General features: G+C 39.8%; 1 protein-coding gene across 1 annotated transcript; it reads left to right on the top strand.

Annotated features, from left to right (window-relative positions):
• The first annotated feature begins 1,943 nt into the window (after window positions 1-1,943).
• Window positions 1,944-15,333, top strand: LOC133440630 (sialic acid-binding Ig-like lectin 5). The gene is made up of 9 exons (XM_061717952.1): window positions 1,944-2,000; window positions 6,176-6,233; window positions 7,290-7,640; window positions 8,195-8,566; window positions 9,763-10,020; window positions 10,129-10,437; window positions 13,498-13,573; window positions 14,308-14,398; window positions 14,504-15,333. Exons 2-9 carry the CDS (start codon window positions 6,194-6,196, stop codon window positions 14,870-14,872), a joined length of 1,866 nt encoding a protein of 621 aa, XP_061573936.1. The 5' UTR covers window positions 1,944-2,000; window positions 6,176-6,193; the 3' UTR covers window positions 14,873-15,333.
• The last annotated feature ends 2,236 nt before the right edge of the window (window positions 15,334-17,569 follow it).

Here is a 17,569-nt window from a genome sequence, read left to right as displayed (position 1 = left end):
GAGGAACAGAGTTTAGTGAGAAATCGGAGCCTCCCGGGGGACCGCGGCTTCAACGGCCGGACCCCGCAGGGCCCGGTCCGGTGCGGGCCTCCTGCCTCCCCCCAGCCCGGGGGAGAGAGAGGTGGGATCTTTGGCCCAGAGCCAAAAAGATCCAGCTGTTCCAGGACGAGATGTTGTTGGAGAAGGAAAAAAGATGCAGCCGGCGCTGTCTGCGCCGCGGGTCCTCGCCGATCCTCCGACCAGGCCACGTTGCAGATCCCCCCCTTTGGGGGGGGGGGGAAAGCCGGGGTCCCTTTGGCCCGGAGCCAGAAAAGACGTCCTGCTCACCAGTTGAATGAAGGAAGAAGAGGGAGAAGTCTCGGTGCAGCACGGGGTTTTGTATCTCCGCGCGCTGCGATGACGTCATCAGTGCCTCGCTCGGGATTGGGTGCGCGTCGCTCTCAGGCGCCGCCCCATCCCGCAAGGCATGCTGGGATTGTAGTTCATGGCACAGTCGCCATTTTATGAGGCACATTAAAGTCAGTTTCAGGCCGGGGGGGGTTGACCAGGGTTTCAACGTTTGAATACGGTATACATTCCCAAAATGTTCATAAACCTTTATAACAGTCCACATGATCACTGGGGTGGTCCAACAGTGTGCTGCTGTATGTATAGAGGGATGTGCAATAACGTGTGCTGCTGTATGAATAGAGGGATGTGCAATAATGTGTGCTGCTGTATGTATAGAGGGATGTGCAATAACGTGTGCTGCTGTATGAATAGAGGGATGTGCAATAATGAGTGCGCTTTTGTATGTTTAGAGGGATGTGCAATAACAAGTGTGCTGCTCCTGTATGTGTAGAGATATGTGCAATAACGAGTATGCTGCTGTATGTATAGAGGGAAGTGCAATAATGTTGCTGTAGCAAGGGTTTTTTTTTTGTGTAGAGGTGTTTTCAGGACATGCAAAGAGCGGGGGGATATGACGATGTGTTATTTGTTTATTGAGATTTTATATGTTTTGTTATATATGTGGCGCCTGGAGTCTCTAGTTTTGTCCAAGACAAATTTCTCTCAAGGGAGACAATAAAGATTACCTTACCTTACCTTAAAACTGAATGGACTATTACCATAATGGCTGGCTCATTAGCTATTTGGAAAACGTATTTTCCACCAACTGACATCCCCTTTTATAAAAAAAATATCTTTTATTATTTGCCATCTCCGGAAACACAAACAGAATTGGGCAGATTGCTTCACCTCATCATCACTCAGCACATTTAATATCAGTATTAATTGCAACTAGAATCAGCCCATAAGCAGGAAGAAAAGAAGAAAAAGACAAAGACAAAGAAGACAAAGTCAATCACATTATCACGTCTGTTATGGAGGGAGATATCTGAGTATAGAAACCTGGATTTTTGCCGGCTGTGTGGGTAACCTCGACAGGGACGATTCAGCATAAGCGTGTAGGGACATTATTGTTCTTCCTCTGAAACCCTGACAGAAGTTACTGGCGTTTTGGATCTCTGTAATTGTTGAATGTGGCCTACCTATCAGTGGGATGCGTGAACTCATTAATATTCTTGTTCCCAGTGCAAACACCCTTTTTGCAGACATCATCGTTCCAGCAGAACAATAGTGTTTCACACCAATACTCCTGTTTCAAAAAGCTTTTGGTGATACACCCATTATATTTGGAGCTGAAGCCCCAACAAAATCGCCTGACGATGTCTCTGGTTTAAAGACTCCATGTGGTAAAATTGGGATTTTCTAAGAGTCACTGTCAGGGATAATTTACTGTACATGAACATGGATGGTCCAGACGTCCATGATCCAACCTGTCAAAGTTAAGATGTAATTCCAGTCAGAGATCTGTGGGCAGTGACCCTGGTGACAACAGTTTCTAATTAGTGCATATCATTGTCAGAAATGCTTCCTTTTGAACAACTTCCTCTTTTTCACACTTGACTTGACCTCACTTTGACAGATGTTAACTTGTCTGCACCCCTGAAGACGGTGTAAGTCTATTTAACATTATACAACTTCAAATGAAAAAATCAGAAAAGGGCAGCTTTGAAGTTTTATGGTTTTGTGAGTTGTGGATGTTCACACTGAATATACAACGCTTGAAGATAGAGAAACAAAGGAAATAGCGCTGTTATCAGTTTATCTGTTGCAGATGGGTGATCCTGAGTGTCTTCTGCACTTAAACGTTTAGATATAAACAAATGTCTTTGCCATTTTTTTTTAATTAATGCCTTTAGTTTATGTTTTCTTCTTTTATATTTTTTATGTCCTCAACTTTATTATTTGATTGCATCTCATATTTCTGCAGGTTTTCCTGCAAAGATCTTGGAAACAGCATTTATCTCTGCATTGAGCTCAAACGGCAGTACTGGGCTTTTGATGATTGTTTATAATGCAGTTGCTCTGCCCCATATTTCCAATTTGTACAAATTATTTGAAATAATGCATTTTACATTTCATTGTTACTTATTTTCAAACCACAACTAATTTACGTCTCCTACAGTTGAACTACGATGGAAATTTGTTTAGTTTTACTAATCTACAAAAAGAATTCATAATATCCTACTAAAAATCAGAATATTGTGAATAATGCTTCAAATTGTGACAAATTGGATCATTTCTATGTTAAATAACACTACTTCATTTCTCTGTTCTTAGAACTGACTCCTTCAGTTGTGGAGTTTAGTTCCTAAAGTTGCTCAACTTGACCAGAGACTGTTTCAGCTTAAATTTTGTTGATAAATGCTGCAGTTGATATTTCTGATAAATTATGGCATCTCTGACCTCAAAGACATTCAACATTTTTCAGATAGGATTTACAGACCAACTCCACTGATGGATAATGTAATGATGACTTGTGATGTGTTACCAAATACATTTTAAAATGCCTCCATCCATAAATGAAACGATGCAGAAAATCTAGAATATAAAGAATAATTGGTCAAAGAAGTCAAAAATAATTGAAATTGCACACTTTCTTACTAGGAAGACAACAACAATGACCATCCCTCATTTTGAGTTTACCTTTCAAGCACCGTCTGAGCGTGACATTCACAAGACTAGAAGAGTCTGAGTGAACATTTTCATTTCGTAGACATTCTCCGACTTGATGAGCCATCTGATGAAATCTTCAAAGTTCAAACTTTATTTATTTATATAGGGCTTTTCGTGCATAGACCAAGTGCCGCTTTGTGTAACTAGGCAGACATTGAAATAACCATTGTTTTTATTCCAAAAAGCATTAGCACTCAATCAGCAAAGGCCTTGGCCCAACTGGATAAATAACTGAGAGCAACAATAACTGACATGTCTCAGGGGTCTTCAGGTGGGAACCTCGTTTCGCCAGTGTTTTGCTTAGTTAGTCCCACGACCCCTCCAGAACTGATCCAGGTTCTTAAAAAAAAAAAACAGACAGGAACTCTGCAGTGTCATAAGGGATGTCAGTGGATGTTAGTGGGGTAAACGGTTAGCGCTGATCCGTTTAGTTTTAGGCGGGAAACCAGATACTGTGCCGGTCAGACCACAGGAATAATGACAAGGAGATGAGGTGTCTTCTCTCAACAAGCTTATGACGCTTTATTATGAAAAACAATATAATTCAACATCATGATGTTTATGATGAAACCACATAGACAAAAGTGCACAAACTGAACATACTGTATACAGGTACTCTACAGCAGTAATCAAACTACAACAAACTATATTCATAGACTAACAATTGCAGATGTCTGTTACTTATCAATGAGGAAATGCCCGTATTTAATTAAAAGCGATGCAATAAGCTGAGTACGTAACAGAAACAATACTCACTTTTACCATCCACTGAACACTTGGAGTGTCACAGTAAAGCACAGCTCTGAATAAACAACTAAAATCTCTGGGAAACTATAAGAATTCAAATGATGGCCTCACAGGACAATTGTGTCACTTCTGAAGGAGGAAGAAGAAACCACCTTGTTATCTTTTAAAACAGCCGCTGATACAGTCCGTGTGATAGATGAGTCAAAAATATTGCTGGTATTTCTGTATCACTAAAGGCTGAATTATGCTTCTGCGTCAAAACGACGCCGTGTCTACGGCGTGTGGTTTTTGTACACGCAGAGGACACGCCGTCACATGCGCCGTCAGTGACGTGCACCTCCTGAAAATTGTAACTACGCGTCGAGGAGACGCCGACCACACGCAGACGGAGAGGGCTGTGATTGGTTCGTTTGAAAGCGAAGCATTTCCGGTTTCCGGTTTGAGTCAGTAGTGAACTTCCAGGGCTCTTTTCTTCGTTTATATGTGATTTTTTTTGTTTTGGTTTTTTGCACAATAGTTGTCCTTGTCTCTTTGATTCACTGTGACCGGAAAAAGTTGGATAAACCATTCAGAAAAAGATCGCTAACTAGTGGTCGCGGGGGGTACTGCACCGCGACCAAATGGAGAGACGGAGAACTCTGAACGATTCGTGACGGCGTCACGGGTGCGCCGTGTGCTCTGCGTGTGTGTGACGCAGAACCATACCCGCACCTTTAGATGTCATTCTGTTTTTGACTGTTGATCCTTTAATCTGTGCATCATTTTTAGAGGCTAACACTAACAACTGAATAACAGCACCCGATGAGTCACCGCAACAACATAAATATCCCTAACTGGTCACAAATTAAAAAATCTTCCTTATAATATTTCAGTATAACTGGAGAGAAAAGAGATTTCTAAGGCACTGAATCACTTTTTTCTCCAAAATAAGATTACAATAAAAAAAACAAGTAGCTCAGCTTGGGCCCATCAGCAGGTACCGGGGATATTTATACAAACTAATATAGTTAGACATACACATACACAAATCTGTTAATGTTGTACCATCTTGTTCTGTGACCTCAGGTTACATTTACAGTCCAACATGTGCAGTAGAAATATAACAACAGGCTTTGAAATCAGATTTGTTGTATCAGAGATATTTATAATTCTACTCTTTTTGAGGATTTCACATATCCATTACTCTGCATTTAAAGAAAACTTAAAGATTTAAAGAAAAACACATTTAGTAGGGGGCTAAAGGTGTGTGTGTGTGTGTGTGTGTGTGTGTGTGTGTGTGTGTGTGTGTGTGTGTGTGTGTGTGTGTGTGTGTGTGTGTGTGTGTGTGTGTGTGTGTTGTGTGTTTTAAGATTGATGTGTGTTATAACCTCCGTTAGGCATTCATGAAGCGCTTGAAGATGACATTCAGACCTTACCCGGCAACAAAAAAATTATATTTTCTGATTGGCTGGCAGGTTGGTAACTCCAGCGAGCTGCTCTCAGCTTAGAGCTCAGAGCACAGTAACACCTTGACTCGTTTGTAAGAAGGGCTGTTGGAATTACTGTGCAGTGAGGTTAATTTCTCAGCTTGAGAAATGCCATGTGTGCCGTGAGAGCGCGTGAAATGCGTGAAAGCCATGTTATTTCCTTTGCGGCAATGTCAGCCGCCTCTTCGTTTGAACCATCAGCCATTTTCTTGGTTTATCCTTCTCGTTCAGACTGGGTGGGTGGAGTTATGTGATTACACACACATACTGTAAACCGTTTTAAAGGGGGATTTAAATAGCATATCAGCACACACAGTCAAAACAAACAAGAAGATGTTTGTTCTCTTCTTTTTTTTAATCAAAACACAGAATTTACTGACATGGAAAATTGATGTCGGTCATCACAGGGAATTTTGGTATCTGTAATTTTTGGGTTTATTGCCCAGGCCTACACCAAATCAAAGAAAATTGTTTAAAATGGTGTAATTCCATGTCAATAGACTTGCCATAACACTCACGTGTGCAAATGTTTGATCATATACTGTAGAACCTTAGAATGTTGTTATTTTCTAATATGCTTATGACGATAAGTTGACTTCGATGAAAACCAAAGGCACTTTTTATCGTGATATTGACCCAGGAATGTGTGATTGAGGGGGGTGGCCATGAGTGCGAGGGACCAATCAACGCTGCTAGCAGTTTTAATATTTTATACAAATCTATGGGAGAAAATGATCCTAACCTAATGTCTCCTAGCTACAGCTACAGCATTTTTATATGGTAACGCTTTTGATCATTTCAAGATTCTGAATTCTTTTTACTTTATTTTTTTTTACTTTGTGTGTTACTGTTAAATAAAATGCACCAAACATGTGACCTATTTCTTGTGTAAACTACAGACTCGTTTAAAAGCAAAGATGGCTGCAAAGATGTCTTTTCTTCTCTGTCTGATGCAAGGTGAGTTTAACATCTATTAATATTTGTTTTTGAAAAAGATCATTAAAATCTCTAAGCACACCAACCTTCATACTGAACTAAAATACATTTATACATTGTGTTTTGAAGTCGGTAACATCCAGTGTTGGGTAACGCTGTTACTTTAGTCAGAACCTAGTAATGCATTACTCCTTTACTAAAGTAACTCAGTTACCATTACCCTATGGTGTGTTATTTAATCAAAGGAAAGATCTTTCAACGCGAAGTTGACAATAAAAATAATAAAAATGTAGTAATGAAATTATAATTTTGCGTGCATTTGTTTCAGGCTGTAATCTGTAAAGTTCAACCGCTTTAGTTGGAGTTTTCTTAACAAATATGGACAATCCAAATATGGGTTAGGACATAACTTCGCTGCAGCAGCTGAACACAACCATAAAATCAGCAAAGGTTATTTGAGGAATCATATACATTATTTATCAAATTGGGACATTTTATTAGTTTATCTGAAAAGCCACTGTATTGTTTTTTTTCCACCCATGTGACAAGCTAGCATGCAAATTGAACTTTGTATTATATGTTGTGCAACACTGAAATCAAGTTATGAGGTCATTAATAGGAGCATTTTTAAGAATAAACTTTAATGAAGTAACCAAAAGTTACTTTTTACAATTACGCATTACTTTTTGGTGTAAGTGATCAACAAAGTAACTGAGTTAATTGTTAAAATAAATAACTAGTAAGTACTTTTTTTCAGTGACTAGTACAACACTGGTAGCATTAATAAGGATGGAAATGAATACAAATTTGGGGTTTGTGTTATTGAATGATTATATACAGTTTGTGTGTGTAAATATATATATATATATATATATATATATATATATATATATATATATATATATATACACACACAGTATATATCACTTATTTAAAATGAAATAAAGAAAAATAATGCTGAACTCACGTTTGCAATGATTCAATGGAAGATAACAGAATATTTCAGCCAGTGTGCAGCTGTAAAGCTTTTTTCTTTTTTTTTAGTTTAGTTTGTTTTTTTGTTATGTTGTGTTTCAGGTGTCCGGTGTGTAGACTGGGGTGTCTCTGTGTCCAAGAATGTGGAAGTCATGGCGGGATCCCTTCTGACTCTCCACTGTGTGTTTGAGATACCGAGTGAATTTGAAAAGGACCTGAATTCCAGATGCAAAACAAAATGGGGTAGTAAAGACACCATTGATTCAAAGTTAACGGCAGCTATAAAAACAACAGGAGACGTAGCAAAGAAAGACTGCACCACAACCTTCGATAACTTGTGTCCTCATCACTCTGATACATATTACTTCAGACTGGAATGTCGCAATCGCCTGAAATGGTCTTTTACAGATACACTGGTGAATCTTGTTGTGAAAGGTAAGTTCAAAAAGCAAGGTGAGTTTATTTGTATGACACATTTCATACACAGGGGCAACATGAAAGTGCTTTTAAAAAGGCATTGACATCTAAACAAAAAAATTACATGAATGAAATTTAACAAAAAATAAATAAAGAAGGAGAAAAAAAAGGCATTGAGATGTAATCAAAAAAATTACATGAATGAAATTTAACAAAAAAATAAAGAAGGAGAAAAAAAAAGGATCTACAATGAATTGGCAACTTGTCCAGGGTGTACCCTTGCGTTTTGGCTAGTTTGGACAGGCTCCAGCAGACTTCAGTGACCCTAGTAGGAATAAACAGGAATAGATATTGGATGGGTGAATAATAAAAACAACAAAAGAAAGCGGATTATACTTAACTTCTAAACGTTTTTGAGACTTTACGCTTTTTAATCTTAAAATCTCAGTCTGCATCCCAGTTTTAGAGTGTATTTATTTGCAATCGTCACCACAAATGTAATTTGTTTTCTCGAAAAACATGTTTATGTTTGTAAGATCCATTTACAGACATGCATGTATATTACATACTAAGAATCAAGAATCAATAAATGAAAATTACCAACATTTCTGCTCACTTATCAATCAGTAGAAATGTTCCCTCCTTCTTTTCAGAGAATCCTCGCACACTGACTCTGAACTCGTCCACTCTGGAAGTGAAGGAGGGAACCTCAGTGAGTCTGAGCTGCTCTGCTCCGGCTGCCTGTCTGTCTCATCCTCCAACTCTGACGTGGATCTCCACCCTGGAAGACAGTCAGAGGATACTGCAGGAGAATCAGGACAAAACTAACGTGACTTCTGTTCTGAGCTTCACTGCTTCTCACCTCCATCACAGAAATAATTTCTCCTGCAAAGCTGTCTACAGAAAACCAGATGGACATCCTGATGAACCTGTTACCAAAGGTTTAACAGCTGTTATTTCATGTAAGTTATTTCTCTTCCTTTGATTTCTATCTTCTAGCGATCTGTTCTCCGTGAAAATTTGAGCCTGAAAAGTCCTTGTTACATTTGTGAACATGTGGTATTTGTCCTGGAATGATCATCAGTCAATAATACAACAATGATTAAATTAGACAAGACAGATTGGAGTGTTTTCTCTTCTGACACTGCACTTTACATTAAAGGCATTCTCCCTGATTCTCCCTGAGCTAGCAATAATTTTGAAAGAGGCACCTCTAAGCCCCCCCCATTCGGTCCGAATGATACAGATTGGTCCAGGTCCAGGAAGGGAAAGAACCAATCAGATGTCTTCATTTTAAACCACGCCCCCCCGCCCTGTCCCATGCGTGCACTCGCTTCTCACGGGTTCTCCTGGGCTCACAGTGTCCCCTCCCTCCCTTCTGCCACGGACCCCAGTATATAGATATTATGTAGTTATTTCCAGAGCAGCTCGGTCCCCGCTGTGTGTGACCGGGGAGCGGGAGCCGTTAGTCCGCTGCTGCTGCTGCTGCTGCTGCTGCTGCTCTCTGCCCAGCAACAGCAGCAGCAGCCCGCGGGGACACGTGAACAGCCGCAGCCGTGAAAAGCCGCAGCAGCTTTGGCTCGGAAGCTGTATGGGGTCCGTGGGGATGTAGGCGTCTCACGGCGAGAGCGGAGAGCGCCGGTGCACGGCACGGCAGCGCGCTGCGGTACGCCGTAGGCTACGGCGTAGCCATGGCTTTAGAGCCTGCAGCGCACCACAGCGCTGCCGTGCACCGGCGCTCTCCAGGATGGAGACGCCGGTGGGGGCACGTTTGGGTGGGCACAGCCCCCCCCCTGCCCCCCCTAAAACCGGCCTCGCTTACAGGTGAATGAGACATGGGGTAGTTTTGCTGTAAATGTGCTGTCCAAAATGTTTAATAATCGTATGCGCGTTCGTGTTTGTGGGGGCGTGGCTTTGGACGGAGCGCTCGTGGGTGGGGGCGGGGGGGCGGGGCTTAGAGGAAACGTCACTTTCAAATCTTGCTGGCTCTAGGAAGTTGCATAGAATAACTTTAACTGAAAAATTAATGACATAACATCTAGCCTCCTGAAACTGGTGTGGTATGTCACTGCGGTCTGAAACAGCACTTAGGATGTTTAAAGGACTGATGCAACTTAAATGTGCATCTTGCATCTTTAATTTTTTTAATTTTTTTCAGATTCGCCTAAAAACACCAAAGTCAGTCCATCTGGTCCAGTACCAGAGAACACAAATGTGACTCTGGCATGCAGTAGTGATGCCAACCCTCCAGTAAAGAGCTACACCTGGTACAGAGCTGATGGAGACCAGGAGACTGTTATTGGGACTGGACGTGTTTTAACCATCACAGCATCAACTGTTAGCAGGTTCTTCTTCTGCAAAGCTGGAAATGACCTCGGAGATGAACGCTCTGAAAACTATGAATTAGATGTTCAGTGTATGTATGATCGTGATTATCTTCACCTTTTCCACAATTATTGTTTTAATTTCTTTTAGAACATTTTGACATTGATGCAGTTAACTATTTTCTCTACTGTCGTTACAGTTCCTCCACAGATCCTGCTCTCATCTGGCTGCACCAAAACTGCAGACCAGTTCAACTGTTCCTGTGAAATTACAGGAAATCCTTCTCCTTCTGTACATTGGCATTTGGATGGACAACCTGTTAATCAATCTGACACATTTGTCGCCATCAACAAGTCAACGAACGACACACATGTGAGGAGCATCATCACAGTGAATCACCCACAGGAGAGAGATCTTTTAACTTTGCTCTGCCGCAGCGTCAACTCTCTCGGATCAGCCAGTCACCAGTTTCCAGTTAACAGTCTACAGTGCCCAGCAGAAAGTCAAGGTACGTGTACAAGAACATTAACACGCAACTACCCATGTCATATGTCAAACAAGCTGCAACAAAGTCATTCATAATATTTAGCAGGGCTAGTTCAGGGCAAAATGTAGAAAAAAAAGATTCAACCTCTGCGCTATTTGTCTTAATCTACCTGAAAAATGTATGTATTTTAGTCTAAATACAAAGCTGTTGCCACTCCTGTAAAAGTCACCCAAAACGCCTATCCAAGGCATACCCAAAGTAAATTGAAATCTGTTCTTGAACCGTTTGAAGTACATGGATGGTTTTGGTCTCTTTTGAAAGGTAACACTGTTTCAGAATCACTGTAACTGCTACTAGAATGAGTAATCTAAGGGTGCTTTCACACCTGTCTCGTTTGGAGCAGTTGTTCCGGAACAGGGAGCGTTTCCCCCTAAAGATCGGAACGTTTGGTATATATGAACACAGCAATCGTGCTCGGATGCGGCACAAAACAAGCGAGCCGAGATCGCCTAGGAGAGGTGGTCTCGGCCCGATTCCATTCCAGACCTGGAGCAGTTCATTTTTTTTATTTGTAGTGAGAACATAATCGACACAGCAACTGACAGAACTCCATTCATTGTGTATGTGCTCCGCGGCGCAAGGGGAAGAGTCGGCACAGCCTCCACCCCCTTCTCTCCTATTGGACGTGCGAGATGTTGTCACAGTGCGACACGGTGAAATTAAAAAATGTTCAATTCGGGCAGGGTTTGTGCAGCGCAAACGCTGCGGCAGGCGGCCTCTCGCCTGCAGAGCGGTCCGCTCTTGCGCCGGTCGCACATACATGAATGGGAAAGCCGGCGGCGGTCTGCACTTTGCGCCCTCTCTGAGAAAGGGGCTTGTTGTTTATCCCGGGGTGCGGAAGAGGAAACTCCTTCCGCGTTCATTTCAGACAAATCAGAGAACAGTTGGTTCGCGCATGGCATTTGTTAACAGTTTTGAACTACTACATAACAGACGTTTTCCTTGTGAACACAAACCCCACAAACGAGAAACTAAACTGTATCGATTTAGCCCCTGAATCGGAACAAAACAAACGGGCCACAGGTGTGAAAGCACCCTAAGTTTGAACACACTGAAGTAGAAGGCTTTTATTTCAGCCGGAAATTTGTTTTGTAATCAGATGTCTGAGTGTGAGTGAATCTGTGACTTATTAGCTGGGAAACACAATGAGACCACAGCATGAAGCCGTATCTAGTGCAATTTGATAACAATACCACAAAAAATTTGTATTTTACACATGTTTTTGTAAGATTATGTCTTACATTGCTGTTTGTGGATATTTACTTATTAAGTAAGGATTATTACTATAATAATGTATTTTGGACTAAATACTTTATTGGATTGGATCTACTGGACATTTCTGACTGTAACCAGACCATTTTTGTGGATGTATTCTATGAGGCATCAAGTGGTGAGTTGCGTCATCTGCGCAAATCTTTGTTTGTTTGTTTGTAGTGTCCATATGTACCAGCTGCTATGATATCCTGAAATGGTTTATATTGCTGGAATCACAAGAATCTTAGCTTTCTAAGCAAGATTTGTAAGGTTTGTACAAGATTTGTAAGATTTGTAAAGAGTGTGGAGTGAAGGGGGACCGTCATAGCGGCAACGGGTGTTCAGGAGTTACATAAACCAGTCACTTAACCTGCATTTATTTCTGTAGTTTTCTTCTTCGCATAAGCAGTTTTCAAACTTAGGACTTGGAATTGAACCTACTTTTTTTGCTTGACACTTTTGTAAATTATAAGTATAACCTCAGGCCTCTAACTGCATATTTGACTACCTGCCTCAATGACAATGTTCAGGAACTTTTGTGTTGGGACGCTTCTCTCGCTTGGGATAAATATTCATGTAGCTCTGAAAAACTGCTGTGTGTGTGTAGGTTTTGACTTTGATAACATTCAGTTATTGCCATGTTCTCTTCGAGCTACGAGAGAAATTCATTGCAAACATTAAACAGAAACATAGCTACCACCTCAACTCCTTCAACATTGAACCTATCTTGTTGTTTTATTCTACTCTATTTACGTTTTTCCTTGTTTTCCAACCACCAATAAATAAAAGTGGAAAAGTATGGCAAACACCAAAAGTTGTGCACTACCGCCACTAGGTTGAATAGAAAAATTCTTTGCTAAGTCAGTGGATCCTACCAGGTCTGCTACTGTAAATGAAATCACAACTGCTGACAGGTGAGAAGAGGAGGTCATCTCACTTACTTTCCACACTCCTGACTTTTAGCCAGGATCCCCAGTAATTGTTAATCTGTCCAATGTCCAATGGGGAAACTAACTTAAAACGGAAGATTAGCCTTCAGCTCCAGATGTCCATAAACTACTATTCAGCTTTGAATCTTCTTCCAAGACAGTTACATTACCATTTACACCTTGAACCACATCCAAGACATCTTGCATGTGGACCAGGTAAAAAAATGTTGCAGTGGATGAAAGACAAGAGGAGGGCTGGTGTAGGTGAATGACGCTCCACCAGTCAGAGTTGTAGAAACTTTTCAGGTGAGAACTAAAACATCAAGAACCAAAACAAGAAGGTACACACCTTCTTCTGAAGTTTTATAGGAAAAAATGGGACTTCATAATTAAGTTATATTTTAACTTTTTTACAAGTCGATACACAAAGGTGAAACATTTTGATGACATTAGGACGCACCCATGCTGCATGAAATGTTCATAAATTGCCTCATGTACACATTTAGTTTGATTTGCACTTGATTTTGGTATCAACATAAATAAATAAATAGCTCAAGAACCTTTTGGTTCCCCTTAAGAAAAACAGATTGTGGATGAATCTGAAAAGAGGTATAAAATATTTCAAAAGAACCAGTTGTTTCTTCAGTTTATTTTTGTTATTAAGCATTTTGGATGGATACTTTGAAACTGGAAAGAAAAGCAGGTCACTTACACTTTAGATATGATATTTTAAAAAACATTTCTGTCCGAATTTATGAATGAATTACAAAATATTTAATTGTTATGGCCTAATTTGGTCCCCTGATTACGTAATTCTAATCTCTTTTTTGTTTTTCAGATGGAGTGTTGTTGCCTGTTTTCCTCAGTACATTGGGAGTTGTATTAGCAGTGTGTTTCCTGCTCTGTTTTATAAGGTATGTCATAAGTTCAAGACAAAAGTCATTCATATTGATTGTATTAATCACGTGTTTGTTCAGGATTTTAAGCAAAAGCAGAATTCTTGTGAAAATATTTTCACTTTTTGAGCCACATAATATGTGTCAAGTAATCAAGGACAGCAGGAAGCAGGGGTGGCAAACAATGACCTTTATTTTAATCCAAAATGCTGCACAGAGCAGAAACTCCACTTTCAAAACAAGTACATGAGCAGAGGAGAGCAAGTAATAAAAGGCAAAGATCTAATGGAAGACGAATAAAAAAAGAAAAAAAGATCAAGGCTATTGCACAGGAAGATTGTATAACAAGCATTGCATAACAAATTTCTGCAAAGGCAACACATCTTAACCACACGTTAACTCCGATAATCTTTAAGGATGGGCAAATAAATGCAAATCTGATGATAAGCTTCACTTATCACTGAGCAGCAGTAACGCTGGTAATACTAACTAAATATTTCACTGCTGTTTAAAATCGATCATATAAACTATAAGATCATAGAGATTACATTTTTTTCCCTCAACTTCCAAGACTTTATTAATTTTACTTTACCTTCTTGCTGACTCTCACATGCAACGTAAGCATACATGACTCTAAGCCCCTTCATCCTAGTCAGCTGCTTTACTTCAGTGGCTCAACATTAATGTTGTCTGGTTTAGGGATCAATACATGAGCGTCTTTCATGTGATGTATGTTCATTTGTTTTTTTCAGGGCTCTGAATAAACACCGTCACCACAGTAGCCATGTCACAGGGGAAACCATCACTGCTGCTTCTGGTGAACTAACAAGAGAGGAAAATGAGGTACTTTGAATCGCGTTTGACCTCTTTCTACAATTTACAAAGTGGGATTGGAATACATTTACTTGCACTAAAAATTAACAGCTTAAGCTTTTGTTTTAATTGTAGACAAAAGAGAATGACATTTATGTCAACTGCAGTGAAATGAGACAAGAAGCTGCTGCCCATTCTATTGCTGGATCTCAGTTAAACAGCTCCCACTCACCGAACCCTGGGAATGCAGAAGATTTGATTTATGCCGATGTGAAATGGACAATAAAGAGCAAGAGAAAGAGGAATGAGACCTCTGTGGACACAAATCCATCTGGTAGCTCCTATCTGGATGAGATGAAGTGTGTAGCAGAGGGCAGCGATTTTCTGAGCGATGCGCTGGAGATGGGACATCTGTGTGAAGAAGTGAAGCCTAGAAATGTGAAGAAAGTGGACTGTGAATACGCTCAAGTTAAATTTAAAAAGAAGGCTGCTCAGCTGACATAACTACTTTGGCTCAGGCTTGGTGCTGAAAAATAATTGTCTTGATCTAATGTTAAATCTCATCAAGCAAAGCATTGAAGAACCTAGAATTATTTACCTAACCTACGAAACAAAAATTTTAATAATAACAGAATGCTTATTGCCAAACAGATTAACATCTTTTCTATATCAACCATATCATAAATGTAATTTAGTAAAGGCCTCAGGTAAAACAAACAGTAAAATTACAGCAAACAACAAGTTCAGCCTCACGACGGACTGCTGGACAGGAGCTCTGGTACCACCATGATGACACAAACTCTCAAGAAAAGGAAACTGTCCTTTTCCCCAGTCACCAAAACGATCACACACATATGAACACGTATAAGAGAGGAACATACTCCCACATCCACAGAAATGTTTTAACACAAATGTAAAACATTATGTGTATTGTAAATAATGGTAGAATATGGTAGTAAATAATAGTAAAAGAGGAAATGTATAATGAACTGGAATTTTAAAAAGAACTGAAAGTTAGCTTTTTTTTGTTCCTCCTCTCTCTTTTTCACTTCTTCCCCTTTTTTAAAAAAACTTTTTATTTATGATTTTTTTTTTTCACATTAAAAAACATATTACAAAACAAACATGTGAGGTCATGGGATGATTAGTAACTCAAGTCAACTTTAACAACTTCACAGTGTAATGTCATTCTTCCCTTTTTTTTTTGTTCTTATTTTTTCCTTTTATGAAATATGAAATGAACAAACATACTATTCCCCCAGTGAAAACAGACAACAGTAACAAAAAGCAGAGATACCTTTTTTTACTTCTCTTTATTAAAATTCAGTTATTTTATTCCATTTTCTGTGGCACACATCCAGGACCTCGGGTGAGGCAAAACTAGTCGATACTGTGCATTCACACTGGAAGCTTCACGGCATAATAAGTAGTAAGCTGTAAGTAAACTTTATTTATGTAGCACTCTTTACAGATAAAATCTGTTTCACAAAGGGCAGCAACCCAAATAAAATAGTAACATAAATAAGAAGCAAAATGGTGAGTCAAAGAGCTGGGTCTATCAAACACTGTCTAACTGGCGTGGGAGCACAGAAGATGAGATCCAACACTCCTCCAATTGTCATTTCCTGTGGATGATGAGCTTATCACCTTTTTGTGTAGATGTAAAAGCAGTGTCATTTCCTTTTTTTGTTTCTTCAGAACTGATAAAGTTTAGGGCAATAATTTAGTACAGGAAGAGAGAGGCCTGAACATGGGCTCACACATACGTGCTTTAGAGACACGAGATAGCTAGTGGCACTTGGAGTATTTCGTTTTCAGATAGAATTTTCTTTGGCATTATGTTTTTGATTTGGCTTTTGTAACTCCTTTGACTGACCTGAATATTATTGTAATTATGATCATACTGTATTTGTATCCAGAATACTTAATTCAATATAGCCTACTCCTTGTTTAAAAACTCCTGTCTTTGTCTGCATCCAGTTATGAACACTCAAACACTCTTGGTCTTATTTATCTAACATGCTTTTCAAATACCCCCCCAGTTATAGACAACAGGTCGTAAATGGTTTGGGAGCTCACCTGGGAACAAGGGCGTCTGATTGTGGATGGCTATTATGCTTCCGGTTTTTGTTTGCCCAGTCTACCAGGCTGATGGCAACACGGCTGTAGCTGTGTTTAGTCAAGAGGCCTTTTTTGGAGATCGTACGAAGGCGGGTTTATACAGATGTAAGAGGTTTTGATCTGGTTAAGACCCACACGAGCCTTTGTCTGGCCCTAAGGTTTTTTTAATTAAACTTTGATTTGTAGTCTGCATATTTAATTTAATACTGTTATTCACACTCATGTATCTCAGAGTTGTTTCTTTTTAATACCCCTGGTCATAGATTACCGGTTGTAACAATCTGATGCCAGCCTTGAGTCGTCTCTATTCAAAGTTGGAGTCGTGTCCAATTCACTTGAGAAAAATATGTGTCAGAGTCGTGTTCCCTATTGAATAGAGTCAAGTCCAAGTCAACTTGGGCCCAGATGTCACACCTGTAAGCTTTTAAAATACATGTCTTCAAAACATAATACAAACATTTGATGAAATGCAATCTTTCTTTGTTCCTAGTCAGACACAACCAAGAAGTTAGAATGTTGGTGCAACTTGAGTCTTTGCATTCTTGTGTCTGGCTCATAGATCAATGAACGCTGCATTTGGTCACGTGACCCATTGTATTCTGAAGACCAATTTTGAAACTGACAGCAAAATATCTGCAGAGCTGCCGTCAGACATTTACACGGGGATATATTGTTTAATATGTTAACTCTAGGGCATAATAAAAAATGACTGTTGCGTTTATCCTTCCATGGATTCAAGCAGGTGTTTGCTTTGTGAAAGGCGGTAGCATGACAATTACGCATGAAGAAGTGATAACAGTTAGCGATTGGCTTACCTGAATGCCAATCAATCATATTAGAAATAAATGTATTGCTGAATATAAACATTGCTGGCGTGGTGATTTTAAACCCATCACAACTCTACTGATTGAGACCAAAACGTTTTTTTTTTTAAATCAGGCTGTAAATATTTTTATTTCAGTGGAGATTGAGACACTTTTGGAGACAGCCTCTATCGGTCAGTCGAGGAACTGCAATGAAACTTATTTCCCCATGAGACTCAATGCGGAAGTAGGATGGTTGGCACTTCTGCCTTTGAAG

The sequence above is a fragment of the Cololabis saira genome, chromosome 3 (genome assembly GCF_033807715.1).
Source record: "Cololabis saira isolate AMF1-May2022 chromosome 3, fColSai1.1, whole genome shotgun sequence".
NCBI classification, from domain to species: Eukaryota; Metazoa; Chordata; class Actinopteri; order Beloniformes; family Belonidae; genus Cololabis; species Cololabis saira.
Note: the sequence above shows the minus strand (reverse complement) of the source record. Positions and strands in the feature narration are given on the sequence as shown.

Bases quoted from the DNA above. Each gene is read 5' to 3' on its own strand.
- LOC133440630 (XM_061717952.1), top strand. From the start codon at position 6,194: ATGGCTGCAAAGATGTCTTTTCTTCTCTGTCTGATGCAAG. The intron at 7,641-8,194 runs GTGAGTTTATTT...AGAATCAATAAA, and splicing joins AGGTAAGTTCAAAAAGCAAG to TGAAAATTACCAACATTTCT. The intron at 8,567-9,762 runs GTAAGTTATTTC...AATTTTTTTCAG, and splicing joins TTTAACAGCTGTTATTTCAT to ATTCGCCTAAAAACACCAAA.